Source organism: Ruditapes philippinarum, unplaced genomic scaffold (genome assembly GCF_026571515.1).
Source record: "Ruditapes philippinarum isolate M1 unplaced genomic scaffold, ASM2657151v2 ctg1245_1_1_1_1, whole genome shotgun sequence".
Classification (NCBI taxonomy): domain Eukaryota; kingdom Metazoa; phylum Mollusca; class Bivalvia; order Venerida; family Veneridae; genus Ruditapes; species Ruditapes philippinarum.
The window spans coordinates 284174-306245 of NW_026857902.1; the positions used below are offsets into that span (position 1 = coordinate 284174).

The 22072-nt window shown below is 32.5% G+C and overlaps 1 protein-coding gene across 1 annotated transcript; it reads left to right on the forward strand.

The window, feature by feature from the left end:
- The first annotated feature begins 98 nt into the window (after positions 1–98).
- On the forward strand, positions 99–12660 carry LOC132751449 (NADPH-dependent diflavin oxidoreductase 1-like). The gene is made up of 16 exons (XM_060741603.1): positions 99–143; positions 769–909; positions 1574–1651; positions 2003–2100; positions 2495–2593; positions 2922–3023; positions 3289–3510; positions 4124–4245; positions 4754–4923; positions 6556–6603; positions 8010–8117; positions 9315–9513; positions 10121–10180; positions 10481–10602; positions 11269–11363; positions 12348–12660. Exons 2-16 carry the CDS (start codon positions 772–774, stop codon positions 12490–12492), a joined length of 1806 nt encoding a protein of 601 aa, XP_060597586.1. The 5' UTR covers positions 99–143; positions 769–771; the 3' UTR covers positions 12493–12660.
- The last annotated feature ends 9412 nt before the right edge of the window (positions 12661–22072 follow it).

A 22072-nucleotide genomic window follows, 5' to 3' on the forward strand; every position in this document is an offset into this window, starting at 1 on the left:
TTTGTGTTCACTGCTACGTTTCAATGATATGCTATGGAAAGTTATGATTTAGTTATACCTGCACGTACAATACGTTACGGCGTGAAACAGGTTTTAGACGAAGTTTATTGTACTTACTTAACCTTCAGCTGTTCAGGAGACCGGTAAGTTTTATTTTTTTACTGTGCATCTCTGCCAAAAGGGAAGTCCTTTGTTTATAATATTTGTTTTAACAGTTTTAAATTTATCTATAGGTTTTAGCACCAGTACCAGTTTGGCAAATATATTTGTTAAGTTTATACATGAATCTATAGTATTACGAAATGTTTGTCGATTTGTACTTAAAAATTTCGTACCAAAGAATTGCAATATTTGGGCCACCAAAGAATAGCAATATCGTGCCCATTGTTGGCAAACTGCATGATGTTTATGAAGAGCATATGAATATATACTGTTATTATGGTGGTAACCAGACAAAACATTTCTGTCTAAAATTATATTGTGCCTAATATATTGATATTGTATTAAAAGTCACAATTGTCAGTGATTTCATATTTCTCTGTTAAATATATACCTTTTTATTCAAAAGGTATTGTGTTTAAATTTGGAAGTGGGCAAGTTGCTTGTCCCTTCAAACTATATCCCAGGTTTTATGGATTGAAGCTGATACAATAAACATTTCTTTGAAACTTTCAGTCTAACTCTAACTCGCATACTGTAGGGGAAAAAATGTTGTAATATAGAAACTTAAAAAATGTTTCATATACAATCAATAATATTATATTTCAGAATATGGCAAGTGAAAGGAGACTTCTGATACTGTTTGGCAGTCAAACTGGCACTGCTCAAGATGTTGCAGAGAAAATTTCAAGGGAGGCAAGGCGGAGACATTTTCTGCCAAAAGTTGTGGCCCTTGATTCTTATAATATTGTAAGAATCTTCACCTTATGTGCTTTTGTTACAATCTTCGTATTAATTCTTGAAGAAATGTCATGATCCAAAACAAATTCAGATGAAATTCTTTTTAATGTTTATTAATTTTATAACCACAAATTTAAATGTTTGTAAATATCTGAAGGTAGACAAAAAAAATTGGTTTAATATCTCACCAGTGATTTCATCTAATACTAGTAACATTACGCTTATGGTTGCTAAGCAACAAATTTCATTTTTATGTCTTTATCACAGAAGTTTTGTTACAACTAAAAAATGATGTTATGGTGACTATCTTTTGACCCTAATCAATGTCATCCTATTTTCCTACAAGCAGAAGGAAGTTGTATAAATTCTAAAATAGCGATTTGGCATCTCTTTAGAATAAAAAATCTGCTTTTTGAATTGAATGAATGAAATGATTAGCTCCTTATCTCAACATAGAACATATATAAACATTAGTAAGATGATATACACAGTAAAATCACACTAAAAATTGGCACGCCCCAGTCAGGACTTGAACCACAGTTCTCTGGATTGCTGGTCCATTATGCAAACCACTACACAACAGTGGCCGTTAATTTTCTTTATGCTAAATGGACTTATGTACTGTAATACTAATTTGACTTATGTACTGTGATAAGTAAATATTTATTTTCAGGCTGAACTGATACAGGAGAAGCTAGTAGTTTTTGTCTGTTCTACAACAGGTCAAGGAGATCCTCCAGATAATATGACTGTAAGTTGATATGTATATAGTCATAGAGTATTAGAACAAATGTAAACAGTAAACAGGTCCTGACTTTAAAACCTGGGACTCACTGTGGATTCTTTTTTGTGAGGAAGGTGTCCAGGAGGGTCAGTGCTTGTGACTACAGTAGGGATAAACCCATGATCCCTGGAATGAGAGGCAGACACCTTAACCTCAAAGCAACCAATCCTCTTAATTGTCAAAAAAAAAAATAATAGGAATTATAGAAAGGGTATTTTCTAATGTTTGAAATTTTATCCTTGTCTTTATTTTGTACTTTTACAAAGATATTTTATATACTTACCCACAGTATAAGTAATATATAGTTCATACTTGCAGACATTTTGGCGATTCATCATGAGAAGGAATCTACCTAAAGATTCTCTAAACCAGCTATCTCATGCTGTACTGGGACTTGGGGACTCTTCTTATCAAAAGTAAGTTATCACATTTTATTGATGCATAGTGTACATTATACTTGATGTATTTACTTGATATTTCTTGATAAACTGTTATGTAGTAGATGCAAGAAAATTAATATCTATTTGCATTCTAACTTCTAATACATGTAAAGTAAATTAAAATATGTTCTATGTTTGAATATATGCCATGCCCAAGGGACCTTGACCCTTGTAGTCTTGAGCTGATCAATGTCATGCTTCTGTGAAGTTGAAAGGCTATAGGTGGAAAGACTTCCATGTTATGGTCAAGGTTAAAGTTTTGTGACTAAAAAACAGGCAGATAAACTGACGGCCCAAAAATAATATGCCCTCCTGAGCTATTGATCCATTGGCATGAAAAAATCTGTTTATTTTGTTATATCAACTTCAGATTTAATTTTGTTGCTAAAAAACTGCACAAGAGGTTGCTACAACTGGGAAGCACAGAGGTGTTGAATGTAGGACTTGCTGATGATTTACATGATCTAGGGTAAGTTATTGATTATTACAATGCTGCAGATTTTTAGGATTACTTATAAGTTAAGTGCTGATGATTTTAGTCAGTTTAAGTGTGTTTTAGTTTTGCTGATGATTTACATGATCTAGGGTGAGTTAAAGTGTAGTGTCTATCTGCTTATGATTAATATGATGTAGCGCAAGTTATAGTGTCTTAATTTTGAATGATCAAGGCTTAGTTTAAGTGTTTTTAAGTTTTGCTGATGATTTACACAATCTACAGTAAGTTGTAGTGTATAAGTTTATGACAAGGGTTACTTTTCTGTGTAAAACTGATCTTTACTTTTCTTTCATTGTTTCAGAGCAGATGCTGTAGTATATCCCTGGATGGAAAACTTATGGGAGAAATTATTGGCTATGTATCCTTTAGAAGATGGTCAGCAAATTATACCACCACATGTCAGGTAAATTATCCCTCCAGATTTATTCTGTAAATCATTATAACAATAGTATATGTGTAAAAAAATTTGTATTCACATATGATGTATGCATGTTAGAAATATCCAACAGGTAAAATTATATATACATATACAATATGAGAAACTTGTAAATGGTAGTAAAGTAAGATTTTATACTTTGTTGAGCATATTAATATCTCAATATTGTAAATTACTCCTAATCCTGTTTATTATTTTGTATGGGATATTTAAAATTTCCTTTATATTTCAGACCAGCTGCAAGATTTAGTGTGACTTTCTGTGATGGGAAAGACAAAATATTAAATGTTGTAACCAATGGAAATATAGAATGTGGCAGGGATGCAAGAGTACCAACCTGGTTCCCAGCTCAACCTTTTCCAGCAAAACTGATCTCAAATGAAAGAGTAACCTCCCCTGATCATTTTCAGGACACAAGGCTAATACGTCTTGATATAACGGGGTCAAATTTAAGGTAATGATAGGGATTGATAAAATGTTATGACAGGTTCTATTATATTTTAAATAAAGATCAGCTTTAGACAGAAAAGTAAGTAGACTATCATGGGAAATATGATAGTTTGTTTTATCAGCAAATTTTCCCACCACATGTCATGATTAACATGGTGTAGGGTAAGTTATAGTTTGTCTTAATTTTGCTGATGATTAACATGATTTATGGTAGGTCATGTAATCATTACTTGAGTTTTACTGCTGACGATTTGAATTTTATGTTATCAACTAACATAGCTAATACAGCAAAACATGTATTGATATTTAAAATTGTGTTGGTTTTGATCTAGTTGTCCTATATTCTATTATAAGGAAATACGTTATAAAAAAAATTGTAGATATATTTTTTGCTTGAAAGATTTAAGTTTGGAAATTTAATTGTATTATCAATCTTCACCAATGAAATTTTAAATGATAAAAAAATAGAAAAATATATAATAGGGTTGAGAAAAGTCACTTAATGTCAGTATTACTTTTACGATGTAATTTTATTTTTGCAGTGATAAGATATTACAGAAATGATGTTTTCATTGTTTGATGACATTTTAATACTGTCATTGATTGTCTGTTTACAGGTATGATCCGGGGGATGTAGCAGTTGTTTGTCCACAGAATATGTCTGACACTGTGGATGATTTTATATCATACATGAAATTAGACCCTGATACAGAATTTACTTTGCAATTAAACGACCCAGGTATGATGTTTACATTTGTATTACACTATCAACATGCTTGAATGAATTGACAACTGTGTAAGATTCTATGCATCTAAAACTAGGATGATTGGCAAAGTTTACCATGCTTTATATGCCACCACTCTAGGGTGGTGGAGACTTTTAGATTTGCCACTATCTGTCTGTGCATTTATGAGCTCCATGTTCAAACTTTACAGGAATGTTGATGCAGATGTGAAGTTGTGCACCTTTGGTTTTGATTGTGGATTAATTCAGTTTTTTTAGTCATTGCCCTTGACAGCAATTTTCAGTTTGTGTCACTCATAGCCATCTGTCAAACTGTCCTGCTGTACGTAAGTAGACTGACATAACAGTGGAGTGTTGAGGCATCTGTGTCCTATAGTAGACACATTTCTAGTTTTTTTTAGAAATATTACATGTAATGCTTTTCCTGTCCCTGATAATGCCTTATTATCTATCACACCATTAAACATTTCATAATACCAGGTATCAACATTTTACCCTACAGATGCAAGTTTACCAAAATTACCGGAGCCATGTTCTATAAAATACCTCGTTGAAAACTACCTTGACATTAACTGCGTACCTCGACGTTCATTCTTTGAGATGCTGCTTTATTTTGCTGAGGAAGAGAGGGAGAAAGAAAAACTTGAAGAATTTACATCTTCAGAAGGCCAGGTACTAGAAAATAGTTTATGCAATAAGTAACACCCTTTAAGACCAACTTCCCAAGTTTTTTTCCTCACTTAATTCCATAGGTGATGCTATTCATTTGTGTTAAATGCAGGTTGCTGTAGCCCATGAAAAATTATGACAGCCTAAGCAAAAATACTTACCCTTTTTGTGTCGCCTCTACGGAGTAGTGGCGACATATAGGGATCACTTCTCCGTCGTCTGTCCGTCTGTCTGTCTGTCCGTCCGTCCGTCACAAAACTTGTCCGGACTACTCCTCATAAACTACTGGTGCAATTTCATCCAAACTTTACAGGAATGATCAGTACCAAGTCTAGTTGTGCATATTGTCAGCATTTTCCGGTTCAATGATTTTTGTCAGAGTTATGGCCCTTTAATAATTTTTAATTTTAAAGTTTGTCCGGACTACTTCTCTTATACCACTAATGCAATTTCAATGAAACTTTACAGGATTGATCTGTAGCTCAAGTTCTTGCGCATATTGCACGGGTTTTCGGGTTGAATGATTTTTGGCCGAGTTATGGCCCTTTGATAAAAAGGTTTCTTTTTCTGTTTGTTGCCAGATACACAAAAGCTTGTCCGGACTACTCTTCATAAACTACTGGTGCAATTTCATCCAAACTTTACAGGAATGATCAGTACCAAGTCTAGTTGTGCATATTGTCAGAATTTTCTGGTTCAATGATTTTTGTTTGAGTTATGGCCCTTTAATAATTTTTATTTTTAAAGTTTGTCCGGACTACTTCTCTTATACCACTAATGCAATTTCAATGAAACTTTACAGGATTGATCTGTAGGTCAAGTCCTTGCGCATATTGCAAGGGTTTTCCGGTTGAATGATTTTTGGCCGAGTTATGGCCCTTTGATAAAAAGATGGGTTTTTTTCTGTGTGTTGCCAGATACACAAAAGCTTGTCCAGACTACTCCTCATAAACTACTGGTGCAATTTTATCCAAACTTTACAGGAATGATCAGTACCAAGTCTAGTTGTGCACTGTCCGCCTGTCTGTCTGTCTGTAACAAAATTTGTCCCAACATGAAATTGGCCATCATGAGGCGACCCATGTGATCACTGATCGCTCTTGTTATGTAAAATTTATACCCTTTTCGTAAGCAATCTGTCACACAGGTGAATAATTGTATAAACAAAATCAAGGCTATGGCTGATGGTTTTGGCTTTCTCCTGTGGCAGCTTTTATTTAATTGCTTGCATTTTTTAGAGAAATCATGGAATACAGAAAGATTAAAATATGTTTTAGTAAAATAAAAATTTATTTGCTGAAACTGACAACCAAATGCAGACTTATACATATATGTTCTTCAGTCCAATCTTGGTGCCTGAAAGGGCGGATTGACCTCATTAAGATTAGAATACATGCAAACATCTAACCAGGCACTATACTGTTGCCTGACTAACTTCAAATTTTCATCTTGATTTGTCCAAAATTGATACTGGACAGTTCAAAGAATCAATGCTAGACAAGTTGAATTAAGAAATTTTAGTTTGAGAAATTTAGTTTGAGTAATATTAGAATTTGTTCAGTTTAAAGTTACTTTAAATAAATGTTTTGTCAATTTTCTGAAAGCAGTGTATTACTCTACTAATGTATTTTTCAGGATGACCTATTTACCTACTGCAATAGAGTAAAAAGAACCCTACTGGAGGTAGGTCCACAGATTATAATGATTTTACTGTTGCTTAAAATTTTCAGCAGAGGCTGAGATTTAATATTGCATTTTAGCCGCAATTTTATGATAAACACTACTGTTGAATAAGTAATGATAAACAAATCTCTGTTTACTTTTAAAAAGTTAACAAAATACATTGTAGCTGATTTTTGAATAATAGTTCTTAAGATGTCTGATGAATGATTTGACCATTAATAAATATTTAACCTTACTAGATATACATGTACTTAGAAATTTTAGAAAAATGATTTTTTGTGCACCAACTTTAGTGGCGGGCATTTAGATTTACCCTTGTCCGTCCGTCCGTCCATCCATTCACTTTTGTGTAGCGCGTAACTCAAAAAGTATTTGACCTACAGTCATGAAACTTTACAGGAATGTTGATCAGTATGTGTAGTTGTGCACCTGGGTATTTTCGTCTGGATATTTTTAGTATTTTTAGAGTTATTGCCCTTGACTTAGTAAAATTTTGCAAATTTCAACTTGTGTCGCATGTAACTCAAAAGTATTTGACCTAGGGTCATGAAAACTTTACAGGAATGTTGATCAGCATGTGAAGTTGTGCACCTGGGTATTTTCGTCTGGATATTTTTAGTATTTTTAGAGTTATTGCCCTTGACTAAGTAAAATTTTGCAATTTTCAACTTGTGTGGCATGTAACTCAAAAAGTATTTGACCTAGGGTCATGAAAAATTTACAGGAATGTTGATCAGCATGTGAAGTTGTGCACCTGGGTATTTTCGTCTGGATATTTTTAGTATTTTTAGAGTAATTGCCCTTGACTTAGTAAAATTTTGCAATTTTCAACTTGTGTCGCATTGAACTCAAAAAGGATTTGACCTAGGGTCATGAAACTTTACGGGAATGTTGATGAGCATGTGAAGTTGTGCACCTGGGTATTTTCGTCTGGATATTTTTAGTATTTTTAGAGTTATTGCCCTTGACTTTGAAAAGTTTTGCAATTTTCAACTTGTGATGCATGTAACTCAAAAAGGATTTGTTATAGAGTCATTAAACCTTACGGGAAGGTTGCTCAGCATATTTAGTTTTGCACCTGGGGTTTTGCTTGTTGATTTATCCAGTAATTGTAGAGTTATTACTCTTGACTTAGTAAAAACCGTTTCATTATGTTGTACTTATGCACCTTGGGGTTTTTCTCGTGGATTTATTCAGTATTTTTAAAGTTCTTGCACTTTAATTAGTAAAAGATTTTTAGTTTTCAAAAAATATTTGCTCTAGAGTAATAAGATTGACAGAACAGTGGCGCAGTGGGGGCACCCGTGTCCTATGGACACATGTCTAGTTTTTGAAGGTATACTAATTTTATCAAAATGTATAATATATTGCAATATGATGGATTATGTCATGCTGTTGTTTTTCAGGTGTTACATGATTTCCCTCACACAAGTGCCAATATTCCATTTGAATACCTGTTTGATGTGATACCTGTACTACAACCAAGGTCATTCTCTATAGCTTCTTCTATTAAGGTATTTTCTACCATACTGCTTCACATTTGCTCTGCTGCATTCCATTTGTAGACTTACCCTGTTTTGAATTAAGCACAGTCCATTTGAAGCTTTAGAGATTTAACACGTCAAAATATAATTGAGCTACCAACAGGATTTTCATTTGTTAGTGCACATTCCCTAGGAGTTTCTGACCATTCAAAAAACTGAGATCTGATCTTGGAGAATTTCTTTATAAACTCGGGCCAAGGTCAAACTGCAGGGATATACAGGCTGGCCTGGCAGTATACTGGTGAAAAAGTCATAACTGCTTTTGGTTCCAGTAGGGTAAGGGTTAAGTTACAATGGTTCCAGATTTTTAAGAGTTAGAAAAGCAGGACTTAATAGGTACCAGTCAATGATATTATATTCTTTTGCCAATAATTCATTGAATGAGAGATAGTTTTGGGTTGAATAACAAAAACAGTTATTGGTTGACTCACAAAGTTTCACAACATAAGCAAGGGTCTCCCTGATCATTATATTTAGTGGTATATATTGACAAATTAGTTTAGTAAGACTTAATTTCATGGCAGAAAATTTGTATATTGATAGGTAAAGTTACTCTCTATCATATTGATTCTGCAAATATATGCAGGTAGCTAGCTAACATTAATCTACTTTTGACAAAATACACAAGTTAGTTGAGTAGCATTAATTCTCTATAAGAATGAACCACTAAAAGAGATTATGACGAAAAAAAATCTTTTGAATAGTCTTTTGAATGGTGTGGTAAATTTCATTGTGTCATTCCAGAATTATAAGATACCTGTTATAGTTTCAAAAAAGATACTCATTTGCTTCTCTTGCTTTTAAAAAACTAGTTATAACCTATTAGAGATTCGGTATTTTGTATGGAAGTCAAAGACTAATTTGTTTACATTTTGATGACTTTATGACAAATAATTTCACATTCAGCCATACATTCTTTTGGTAATAAGCATTTAACATGTTCTAAAACCGTAATTTAAATGTTATAATATTCATATTTGCCCTTTCTAAAGTTAGAAAAATTTATTTATTTTTGAGGCATAATGTACCTTAAAAGGGAATAGCACCGTAATTACTTTCTAGTATTGTACATGTAAATGTAGGATATATAAAATCTTTTCTTGTCAAGTTACTGTAAAACAGTAATACATACAATAATAAGTCACAAGTAAAACATTTGTTTTGTAGGCACATCCTGGTGAAATACAGCTACTAGTGGCTGTAGTGAAATATAAAACAAGGATTGCGTTACCAAGGAGAGGTGTATGTTCCACATGGTTGTCTCAACTTGATCCTGCTCAAATATCACATATACCGTTGTGGATTAAGAAAGGGACAATTAAATTTCCTACAGATAAAACTACGTCAGTTATTATGGTTGGTCCAGGTTGGTCTTTAAGTTTATTTTTATGTAATTTCCATGAATTATTTACTATAACGTTATAACAACTTAAAATAAAATGCATTTTTTCTCATTAGAACGCAGCAAAATGAAATGGTTATTTGTATTTTTTTTCTCAAGGCCCCTCAAAAGTGATCAAAAATGCCATATTCAATTTGCTGAAGTAATTATTTAATTTTATACTAAATTGTTAAAGGAAACTTCACCCTAAAAACATAAAATTTGAATTTCTTTCATAGATTAATTATGGTACTTAAACAGAAAAATATTTTAAAGGTTTTTAGGAAATAAACTCAAAAATAGATTGAAATCGAAACGTTTTACTAGTTATATTTTGATTTAATTGAGGAGCATTTTCTCAATTGGAATAGTTATTCTGGAAAAACAGAGTGAGCAAATAACTGAAAATTTGCACACAATTTACTTTTCTAGACCTTTATCAAATGGGACATTAATCTTGGAAAATTATTTCCAGTCTCATCATGCATGTAAAGAAAACCTCAGTGGAGTCCTTTTGGCACAAACTTCCTTTAACTTTTATACTGCTGAAATTATATCTAGTTACATATAAAATATGATTATTTTGTCACAGGTACGGGAGTTGCTCCATTTAGAAGTTTTATAGAAGATAGAGTATCAGAAAATGTTCCAGGTAAATATTGATCTGATTATTTTTGAACTTTCACTTATTTGTTTTTGAGACAGCTTGTGTTGAATTCTTTTTGTTGAGGAAGCTATCTATAGACCTTACAAAGTGTGCATGGTTCTACCCACAGTCTATTTTGTCTGAAGTAATAGTAATGCCAAAAATAGCCCTTCTTTACTTTGTCATGTTAAAATTTGTCCTTTTGACCTGAACAGCAATCCTAAGAAAGTACATGTATGCTTTATAACAATTTAAAACTTTATTTTTCATGAAATTGCTTATATTGTTGTGTATGCTGTTTTTCAGGATCAGTGTTATATTTTGGCTGCAGGTACAGCACTAAAGATTTCTATTTTCATGAAGAATGGAAGGATTATACTGATAAAGCACTATTAAAATTGTATACAGCTTTCTCCAGGGATAACGAGGTGAGTGGTTAACTCTTTATCTGCTGAATTTGTTTCATGGATTTGCTGGGCTTTTATTTTGGAACAATCGATTAAAAGTTTAAGGGATAAAAACATTGATGATGTGCAGACTGGCCTTGCACTATATTTGTAGCAAGAGTAACCACTTCCAATTTAAGTAGGTTGTAAATGATTAAAATTGTCTTTAGTCATGCTATGTACCTTTTTAGAAAAACAAATTGTGTCCACCAAGAGAATCATTAGTTCTTTAATGTTAGATCTCTGTAGCTGTTGAATAACTTACTCCTCAATTTTGTGTGTTGAAATTCAGACACAAATTTTGGATTCTCTCAGATTAGCAATCTATCAAGCTAGTTATTCACATAGATTATGATTTACAATTATTTCAGATGCATGCTTAAAGACGTCACATTGATAGTGACATAATTGTTGTTATGATTAATAACTATGTTTAGCTTCATGTACAAAATGTGTATATGCATATTGTGTCATACTGTACCTTGTGACATTATAAAGAATGTTACATTATTTATGATAATTGTGACATTGTATAGAATGTGACATTATGATTATTGTGACATCATAGAGAATGTGACATGATTGTTGTGACATAATGAAGAATGTGACATTCTGATTATTATGACATTATTTTCACCTTTTCTTCAGGATGCAGATAGATACTATGTACAACATGCTATCAGAGAGAGTGGTGAATCTGTGTGGAATCTGCTTAAACAAAATGCATGTTTCTTTATTGCTGGGTATGGGAATATTTTACTTCTATATAGTTTGCTTTAATAGAAATTGAATACTAAAGTAAATTTTTAATGGTAATTGTCAACTAGTATTTCCTGTATGCAAATGGTAACCTTATTGACTTTATGGTGTTTTATAAAAATGGCTCTACATTATTGACACTATTGTTTATAAACATAGCTTACTATTGGTAGTCAGTCTACAGACCATGGGTTTGCAATATCAAGTCCTTGGTGTGACTCACATTTTATCTTTGACAATTTGATAGATAACACTGTGTTTAATATCATTCATTATCCATCTCCTGTTAAAAGATAAATGTGGCTAATTTGATAAATTTGGAAAATAGATTAGTATTTACAGGACTACTAGTGTATGATTGATTCACAATGAATCAATCATTTGTCTTCATACCATTAATTATATTTTTAACTGTATTAAGTGTAGAATAGGGACTCTATGTTTATCAGTTATCTGGTGTAAGTTGTTGCTGTGGGCATAGTGGTGTTGGTCAAGACTTTTTGGCAATTTTTCAGTTCTTACAAGAAATATCAATTTGTGAATAAATTCTACAAGCCTTTCTTATCATAAATTTAAGATCACAGGTTTACCAAAAGTTCAGTTTGTTTTATAATTGAATTATTTACCTTTATAACCAGAGATGTTATCTATGTCTCTGTTATAACCATAAAGAATTCCTGCCTAGTTCTTGTTTAACTATCATTCACGGAGAGTATTTGATGATGGTGTTTTGGGCAATGTCCTTGTTGATACATAGGTGAAAATGCACCACATATGTTTGGCACACAAAATGTTTCTAACCATATGTTAAACATATGTTTTTCATATGTTTTGAAAAAAACTTAAACTTGTGTTTAAGAACAAATGGTGTACTTTTCTTGGAGAGACCATATGTAAAATGTGTTTCACATGATTATGTTTACATGCATATTTACCTGTGTATATATTGTTGATATATTTTGTTATAGGAATGCTAAGAATATGCCAGACGCTGTTAGAGAAGAGGTTAAGAGTGTGATAGTGAAGTATGGACAATTATCACAGGAGGAAGCACAGAATTATATGATGAAGATGGATCAAGAGAAACGATATCAAGCTGAAACATGGTCTTAAAACACTTTGTTGTGATATCTGAGTAGTCAAAATACTGTATGGAGAATAGATTTCGGTGCTAGTCGTTGGGTGTAATAATTCCATTAGAGACTTTTTCTCTTTATTTATTTGTTAACAGATGTATCAAATTGATTTTGTATATTTTAAATAAATACATTTGAAAAAGGATTACTTGTATTTTTCTTCTTTTTTTATTTATTTACTTTTTTTGTTATTTACACAATTTTTTGCATTCTACCTCCAGATTTATTCTAATTTCTATGAAACTGTAGAGACTGTTTTAAAATAGTACACTGTAACAATAATGTCAAGTGTGGAAAAAAAGTGACATTATGCTCATTGTTAAGCAGAATAGACCATATCGTTCTAAAGATTGGCTCTCATAGGTGATTGACCAACAGTTATTATTAGGAAATATTTAGAAAAAAAATATAAATCTGCCTAAAATATAAAGAGACTGTTCCATTCTTTTGTAAATTGAACGTTACAGGTAAATTCCAATGGATATTTCCATACACAGACATTTCCATACACACTTGAGGTATTTGTCATTCATGCTAAGTAAAAAAATTGAAGGGAATTATGGAAAAATGTAAACTTATTATGATTTTCACTCACTATATACCACTGGATTTGCATAATGTCATTTAAAGTAAATGTTTACAAAAATTGAACAGTCACGTCATTTAGCACATTCCCCTTGCCATCCAAAAAATTTTAAGGGACATCACTGAGGATTTTTGACATTGAAGTAATTTTTTTAGATAAATGTTCTTTTTGATGTTGATCTGGACCAATAACCATAGTGCAAAATTTCAAATCATTTGCGCTCTCTATTTTTCTAGAATTAACTTAAATTGAAAAGGGTTCAAAGCTTTTCACTCAATCGGACTAAGAAAACACAAAAATACAATTTGAATTTAAGGGTCAAGGTTATGTATAAATATACTTGTATATTTATACATAACCTTGACCTTTAAATTCAAATGTTTCAATTTTGTTTGATTTTTGCTACAATTGGCCATAACTTCATGAACTTCATTTAAATTTATACTTTGACAAAAAAATGACAAAACCCTTATGTTGAATAATCCAAATATGACAATGACCTTCATATGACTGACTGCTAAGGTCATATTATTGAAAATTGTTTAAATTGTCATAACTATGTTATTTATTTACAGATTTGATTCATACTTGAACAAAAAAATCCTGACACAACGGACATGTTGAATTATTCTTATATTACCTAATTGACATTTAATTGACCTTGACCATCAAGGTCAAATTATTGAAATTTGTTTAATCAAATTGTCATTACTTTGTTATTTACTCATAGATGTGATAGATGTGATTCATACTTGGACAAAAGAACATATATAAAGATTCCAGCACTGATATAACCCTTGATCTTTAATTGACATTGACTGCCAAGCTCAAATTATTGAAAATTGATTTAACTGTAATAACTTTACTGTAATATTCTTCCCATGATGAGTTTTACATAAGAAATGAGAAAAAGTCGAGGATGCCCCCTCTATCTTTTATAATTTTGAGTTGTTGCCCTTTGTTAATTTTCATACTTAATTTTTCAACTTAGTGGAGCATAACTCAACAAGAGCACCGCTAGGCGGAGCATTATATGCCCGAAAGTGTTCTTTTTAAGTAAGGATGAAGCATTTGTAAGACATAGGAATTCGCTGTTCATCCTATAAAATTTTACAGCTGTAGGTTGATTAATACTTAAGTTATTAATAATGACCTTAACCTTTGACCTTGTGACCCCAAAATCAATAGGGGTCTTCTACCTTATATGGACAATCATCCTAAGAAGTTTGAATATTGTGGGCCAATTGGAACTTAAATTATGCTCTAGAAACTGTTTTCAGTATTAAGGAAAAAGTGACTTTGACCTTGTGACCCCAAAATCAATAGGGGTCTTCTACCCAATATGGAAAATCATCCTATGAAGTTTGAATATTGTGGGCCAAAATTGAACTTACGTTATGCTCCGGAAACTGTTTTTGGTTTTAAGGTAATTGTGACCTTGACCTTTGACCTAGTTACCCCAAAATCAATAGGGGTCTTTTGCCCAATATGGACAATCATCCTATGAAGTTTGAATATTGTGGGCCAAATGGAACTTAAGTTATGCTCCGGAAACTGTTTTCAGTTTTAAGGATATAGTGACCTTGACCTTTTGACCCCAAAATCAAAAGGGTCTTCTACCTTATATGGACAATCATCCTATGAAGTTTGAACATTGTGGGTCAATTGGAACTTAAGTTATGCTCCGGAAACTGTTTTCAGTTTTAAGGTCAAAGTGACCTTTGACCATTTGACCCCAAAATCAATAGGGGTCTTCTACCTAATATGGACAATCATCCTATGAAGTTTGAACATTGTGGGTGAATTGGAACTTAAGTTATGCTCCGGAAACTGTTTTTAGTATCAAGGAAATAGTGACCTTGACCTTGTGACCCAAAAATCAATAGGGGTCTTCTACCCAATATGGACAATCATCCTATGAAGTTTGAACATTGTGGGTCAAATGGAACTTAAGTAATGCTCCGGAAACTGTTTTCAGTTTTAAGGTCGAAGTGACCATGACCTTTGACCTTGTGAACCCAAAATCAATAGGGGTCTTCTACCTAATATGGGCAATCATCCTATGAAGTTTGAACATTGTGGGTCAATTGGAACTTAAGTTATGCTCCGGAAACTGTTTTCAGTTTTAAGGTCATAGTGACTTTGACCTTTTGACCCCAAAATCAATAGGGGTCTTCTACCCAATATGGGCAATCATCCTATGAAGTTTGAACATTGTGGGCCAAATGGAACTTAAGTTATCCTCCGGAAACCAAATTACTAACGGACGGACGGACGGACAGACAGACGGACGCCAGGGGGTATAACATAATATGCCCTTTCGGGCATATAAAAAGTCTTTGAGATGTCAACATGAAACCTCATAGGTGTATAAATCTTATTGAGGAGGAATGCTGTGCGCAAGAATGATAACACTACCTGTTATAATTTTTGAGTTATTGCCCTTTGTTATTTATCGTACTTTTTGTCCGGAGCTTATCTCAAAAAGTGTTAGAGGTATCAACTTGAAACTTCATAGGTGGATAGATCTCATTGAGAAGGAGTGCAGTGCATAAGAATGATAACTCTACCCTGCATAATGTTTCAGTTATTGCCCTTTGTTATTTTTCAAACTTAATTTTTGTCCAGAGCATAACTCAAAAAGCCTTTGAGATATCAACATGAAACTTCATGGGTGGATAGATCTCACTCAGGAGGTGTGCAGTGCACAAGAATGATAACTCTACCCTTCATTATTTTTGAGTTCTTGCCCTTTGTTATTTTTCATACTTAATTTTTCACCTGAGTGGAGCATAACTCAAAAAGTCTTTGAGATGTCAACATGAAACTTCATAGGTGGATAGATCTTATTGAGGAGGAATGCTGTGCACAAGAATGATAACTCTATCCTTTATAATTTTTGAGTTGTTGCCCTTTGTTATTTTTCATACTTTTTGTTCCGGAGCTTATCTCAAAAAGTGTTAGAGGTATCAACTTGAAACTTCATAGGTGGATAGATCTCATTGAGGAGGAGTGCAGCACACAAGAATGATAACCTACCCTGCATTATTTTTCAGTTATTGCCCTTTGTTATTTTCAGCCATCAGTATTCACATAGGTTTCAAATCTGTAATCACTTCAGCCATCAGTTTTCATTACCAAAAAACCTTTTTAGATTGAATTATTCTGCTCTACTACATATACATTCTTACAATGAGCAAACACATTCGGCGGGGGATGGCCATGCTAACATGGCTCTTGTTACACTTTATATCTATCATTATTTTATTTAACTTTGCGTGTATTGGAAAAACATGAGTACAACTTGTAATGTATATATGCCACATGTTCCCTATAAATTTGAACAGTATTCAATAATTATAGAAATATGATTTTTGTAAGTTATTTCTAAGTTTGAGTGAGATGTTTTGCTAATGCTAGTGCATGCTTTATACACAGAATGCTTTATTTCTTAAATGTTTGACGAGATGGTCACAAAACATAGAGTTGGTCACTTTATTTCTTGTATAGAAATCATAACATTATGCCTAAGGAGTCAGTATTCTTTCCCGGTCATAATTCTATTGTGAAAGTGACCCCTTTTCTGTAAAAGACTATGAGTACTGCACAAAATGCTTCACCAGAACACACGTAATAGAAATTGACTTCAACACTATTGGACTATATTGCAGATTTTTTATAACGCATAGAATGTGTGCCTAATGTAATAGCTATGTCCGCGGGAAGAAGCCAGGTTTAATGAAATAGAATAGTGGGAACGCTGCCATTATTTTCTATCGAAAGTGACCCCCTTTCAACGTATAAATATACTTATTACTTTTTAAAAAAAAATAAGTGAAGGTTTAAGAATTTAAACAGAAAGGTCGTGATCCCAGTTAAGATCAAACCCATGATCCCTGGATTGAGAGACAGAGGACGCCTTTACCACTAGTCCTTATCACTTCACTAACTTTTTCAGCACGATATTATTGTTGTGTTTGTGATATTTTAAGTTCTATTTGTTAATTAGATTGTTTACAGTATTCCTACTTGTACACTATTTTATCACCCCGAGGTTAAACTGTCTTTTAAGTTAATTTGACGTATTGTCTATGATATGCAGGCTTCCTTTCATTTTGTTTCGTTCTGCCCATTGTTTTCTTGTTTAGACTCATTGTTAAAATGTTGGCAAGGTCAGCTCTCAACCCGTGTGAGCTCTCAACCATGTAGTATTTTTCTTCTTTTTTTTTTCAGTTGGATTAAAATTTACGCAGACAAAGTTGGTTCCGATAATCAGTAAAACAAATTATGTACCTAAATTCTACTATTGTTGAAAAAAAAAATGGTTGAATTGGATTCGTTAACTGCATAAATAACCTTCTTTGGATCTGAAAATGAGCATTTATAATGTTAAAGAAAAATGTGATAATGTAAGGTATGTAATTTTAAAAGAAATTCGATTTTTTAAACTATATCTTTCTTTAGATTTCTATAATAGTCCAAAGAATATATGAAAGAGAAGAAGTAGAAAGTATTGTCATTTATTCACATTACTTTATGCCAATGCTTTAATTGTTATTAAAACTGTGTTTATGTGTTAATATAACTGCAGTTTAACAATAACGTTTAATATGTAATAGTTATAGAATATATACGAGGACTTTACCGGCTGGTATCAGCGCATGGGGCGACAACAAGGGTCAATCATAGGAAATTAATCGAGACGGAACGTCGAGATTAATTTCCATGATTGACCCTTTTGTCGCCCCATGCGCTGATACCAGCCGGTAAAGTCCTCGTATTTATTCTGTAACTGTTTTATCGCATGACTATCACGACTTTTTTCTCTCTCTGGTAATATTTGCTTTTATTTAAACATATAAATATTTTAAGAAATACCCACAGAAATATACCCATTAGATGCCGTTGAAGGAACTGGAATTGAATAACCATTTGACGAGGTTAGTTGATGCATTTTTTCTGAATGCCAAATATTCATCATCTTTCCAGCTCATTTTCAAAATATAATCTAGGAAATATTGTCGATAATAGTCCCGGTGTATATTTCAGAGGTATATCTTGTACGCGTATTGTTTAAAACTAACGACAATGTAGTGATTTTTTCTTAACACTTCTTCCATATATATATTAAAAATAACGCTAAATATTATGTTCATACGTGTAGTGATTAACTGAGTGGCTCACTGGTCAGAATCTCCTGTAAAACGAAGACATTGTTTAAAGCAAAAAAAAAAAAGAATAATTTGATCATTGTTTCAGACTTGTCCTCGAGGTCAGGATGCAGAAAATGGCGATTATTTTCCACTGAAGTCAACATCTTTTTAATAACTGCATTTTCAAGTTGTTTTTTTTTTAAAAATGATCGTGACGATATGTTAATATTTAAAAAAAGAAGTTCTGTCAACTGTGTAATGTTTTGTTTTGTTCTTTTTTAGGTATACCCACTTTATGTCGATAATGATTTGAAATAAAATAATAAACTGGGCATGCGCGAGAAAGTGTACTGATACTTCATTTAGAGCACCCCAAAGCGTACTGATACCTCATTTAGAGCACCCCAAAGTTTTCCAATACCGAAATTTAGAGAACGCCGATCTTCAAGGGAAAGTTGTGGCGGTCATGCGATAAAATATTATGTGTAACAGAATTCCAAAATAAGTTTGATATTTCCATTATCGTAAATGTAGACAGATGACTCAATATTTTTAGTGAAAGTATGCAAATATGTTTAGTTTCATTCAATGAATTACTGAATTCAAAATTAATAGGTCAGATTTTTGCAGATTATAACGTTGAAGGATATGAATGGCGACATGTCCAGGGTCCGTACTTTCAGCGCCTTCAGGAAATGGCGGATGGACCCTCACTAAGCTTGGAATGCATATAAACATACAAAAATATTTCAGCATTCGTCATCTCTAATTAACGGATCGATCAAACCGAGTCTTTTATCAGTTTCTACTCTTTTTCTGAATTAACCTGTTATATCACAAGCAAAAATAATTCAATACAGTATTAGACGCAATTGTAAGATTTACATTCATTTGAATTTTAGATAAGAATAATTACATAATCAATGCAAAGATGGGAACTTGCTTCACAAAAACAAGAACAGACTACCTTGAATCATATTTAAACGAAATGTATGAAGATAAATGTGTTTTCCAAGCATCGGATGAAGAAGTTGAGTTTATCAAGACGGGAATAGAAACTCTTGTAGAAAAAATGGTTGGATATATTCAACAAAATCTTATGAAGGATGATGTAAACTTTAGGGATAAAGAAGGTCTACAAGAACAACTACAATATGACAAAAATGCGGATAATGATTTGTTAAAGACTGAAAATATCAATATAGATTTCGATAATGTAACAAACAAAAATGATTTAATCAAAGTCGGAAGCTTTTATGAGGGGACACAGACTATATTTCCTGATGAATTTGACATCATCTTCATTGTTCGCAGATTAGAGGATCATCATTCCATTTCTAGTTTACTTGAGACATTTGATGGCACTTTGAAATACAATTCCCCTGATGAGCATTCTAAGAGGGAACTATACTTTGACAAATATTTAGGACAGCACGGTCCAGCATTTATGTCTCAGTTTATTTACAAAAAGGAACCTACTAGTAAATTTCGTACATCTGAAAAACCCATTTATGTTGATCTTGTTCCAGCCATCAGATATGTTACCAGTGGTGATATAAACAGAAACGAGTTCAATAAAATAGTAAATAATGTCAATCCTAAATCCTTCCGCGAAGAAGTATTGAAGCGAGGCGACTGTCTCAGGATAAATACTGCATTAGGATATACATTCACAGACACTGAACTACACTTCATTAAGAACGTTTTATCACCAAAACATGTAAAAGTATTCAGAATACTGAAATTTCTCATAAATGGAGATGGGGATGACAAAATACTGGAATACAATTTAGAGCTAAAAAATGAAAATGTTGGCTATTCATCTTATCAGATAAAAATTATGATGATTTATCATCACGAGGAATGCGAAAATACAGATGAAAGTGATCTGAAAGATTGTGTTATGAAGATTCTTCAAGAATTGTACAAATGTAAAAACACGCACGACTTACCTGCAATAGTTCCCCCGTACAAGAATCTCAAATGCTGTTGTTTACGTAACGATCTAAAAACCATGATAAAAGAATTGAATTCTTTTCGACATAAAAATATTAAAAATCATAGCCCACCGTCTCTATCGAGAATATATTCAGGAAGAATCGGTGCAGAAGAACCTTGGTGGATAATTAAAGAGAGACGGAGTATATTTGATTTATTTTAGAATAAATAGTACAGAAATATATTGAGAAATATCAAGCAAATACAACTAATGAAATTAATTAAGGACACAACTAGATATTGTTACAGGATACAGAGGTATAATTCCTGATTATATATATATTTCAAGTTATGTTTAAGGATTAAAATGCAGAATATCACACAGTGGCGGAGATTCGAGTAACATAAATAATATAATTTTATTCAAGTTGTTTAATAGATTCAATATTGAACCTGCACTTATTCAATATTCTCTATTTTATGATGACATTTGTTGAAAACTTTTGTCCATCGTTATCTGTACACTGTAATTGCAAAATGATATATGTATATGTAGGTAAATGATGTGTGTGCTTGCGTGTTTTTATACTTGCAACTGGCGAGTCAATCAGAAGAGTATTGGTCATTTTATATTTTGCAGAATAATGCCAAGTGTTTAAGCACTCATACACAAGACTGCGATTCTGGGAGACTGATATAAAAACGTTAATGCAATCTGATTAAAGTCAGCTCCTAAATTTACGCTAAGAAATAAGTAGATTATCTTAAGTCAGATTTAACGTTAACATACAGCATATATTTTCATTTAACCTTCACACTGCTGATTGGTTGGTGGATTTGCCCTGTCTTGAAATATATAATTTAACACCGATTTCACGGATCACAATATCAATATTATATTGACAAGCCTACACTTAAGAGTCTGATAATACTGCAAGGATTGCGCACAGGCAAGTTCGAGTCTATACTGCTAACATAGACAAGAGGCTAAGACTTGGTCTTTAGTAACGTGTCTATCCCGCAGTGTAAGTGCTAAAAAAGATGTCAGTTCTTTGACGGTGTTTAATTGATAAAATACAAGAACCAATCCGGTGGCAAATCTTTCTGTATGTGTTTCTTTTTATAAGGAAGCTTATTATATATACAGCAATTGGTTTGTTTCTAAATTGATTTCGTGACTTTTAATACACTTTAATTACTAAAACTGAACTAAACATGACAAATTACTTAGAATTAATTTCAATTCCCGTTTAAAGGGGCATAATACTAGATAGAAGAAAAGAAATATTTATAGTGACTTGCGGTACATGTATATAGTCAGAGACAATATATACATGTACCATTCAACCATTATATGTCTCTGATACAATACAAAACAAATAAACAAATACAGCACAAACAAGTCCCACTGCCCTATGGACTTACAAATCACTGTTTATGGAAAAAAGTCATGTGTATAAAAATAGACAACCAAATATTAACCGTAATTCTTCAAAGTAAATCAGAAAGTGGCAATGTCTTTGGATTCTTTTACAATGATATACAAGTTCTCTGTCGACATCATTGACACCAGAAATGGACAATGGTCAAGTTGTAGATTAAACGACGATGATTCTAAAATACGCTTGAATATACTCTGAAAATCTTAATTCAGTTCGAATTCTCGTAATATAAATTCTAAAGATACCGGTATGACATCAATAAATTCATATTATTGTTGGATATGCGTATTAAAACGCAATACAGTGAGATCCTGGTGAGATACACTGTATTATATATACATCTACTCAGAAGTGGCTTCAAATGATCAGGTTACCAAGTAGTTCTGGCTTCCAAAACTTTATAAGCCGCTATTTAACATTTTTGTTTTTCATCTGATG

What these genes read in the sequence shown, in the direction of transcription:
- LOC132751449 (XM_060741603.1), top strand. Translation starts at nt 772, where the DNA reads ATGGCAAGTGAAAGGAGACTTCTGATACTGTTTGGCAGTCAAACTGGC. An exon ending in GGGGACTCTTCTTATCAAAA is followed by an intron (nt 2,101 to 2,494) that starts GTAAGTTATCAC and finishes TATCAACTTCAG; the next exon opens with ATTTAATTTTGTTGCTAAAA. An exon ending in AGTATCAGAAAATGTTCCAG is followed by an intron (nt 10,181 to 10,480) that starts GTAAATATTGAT and finishes GCTGTTTTTCAG; the next exon opens with GATCAGTGTTATATTTTGGC.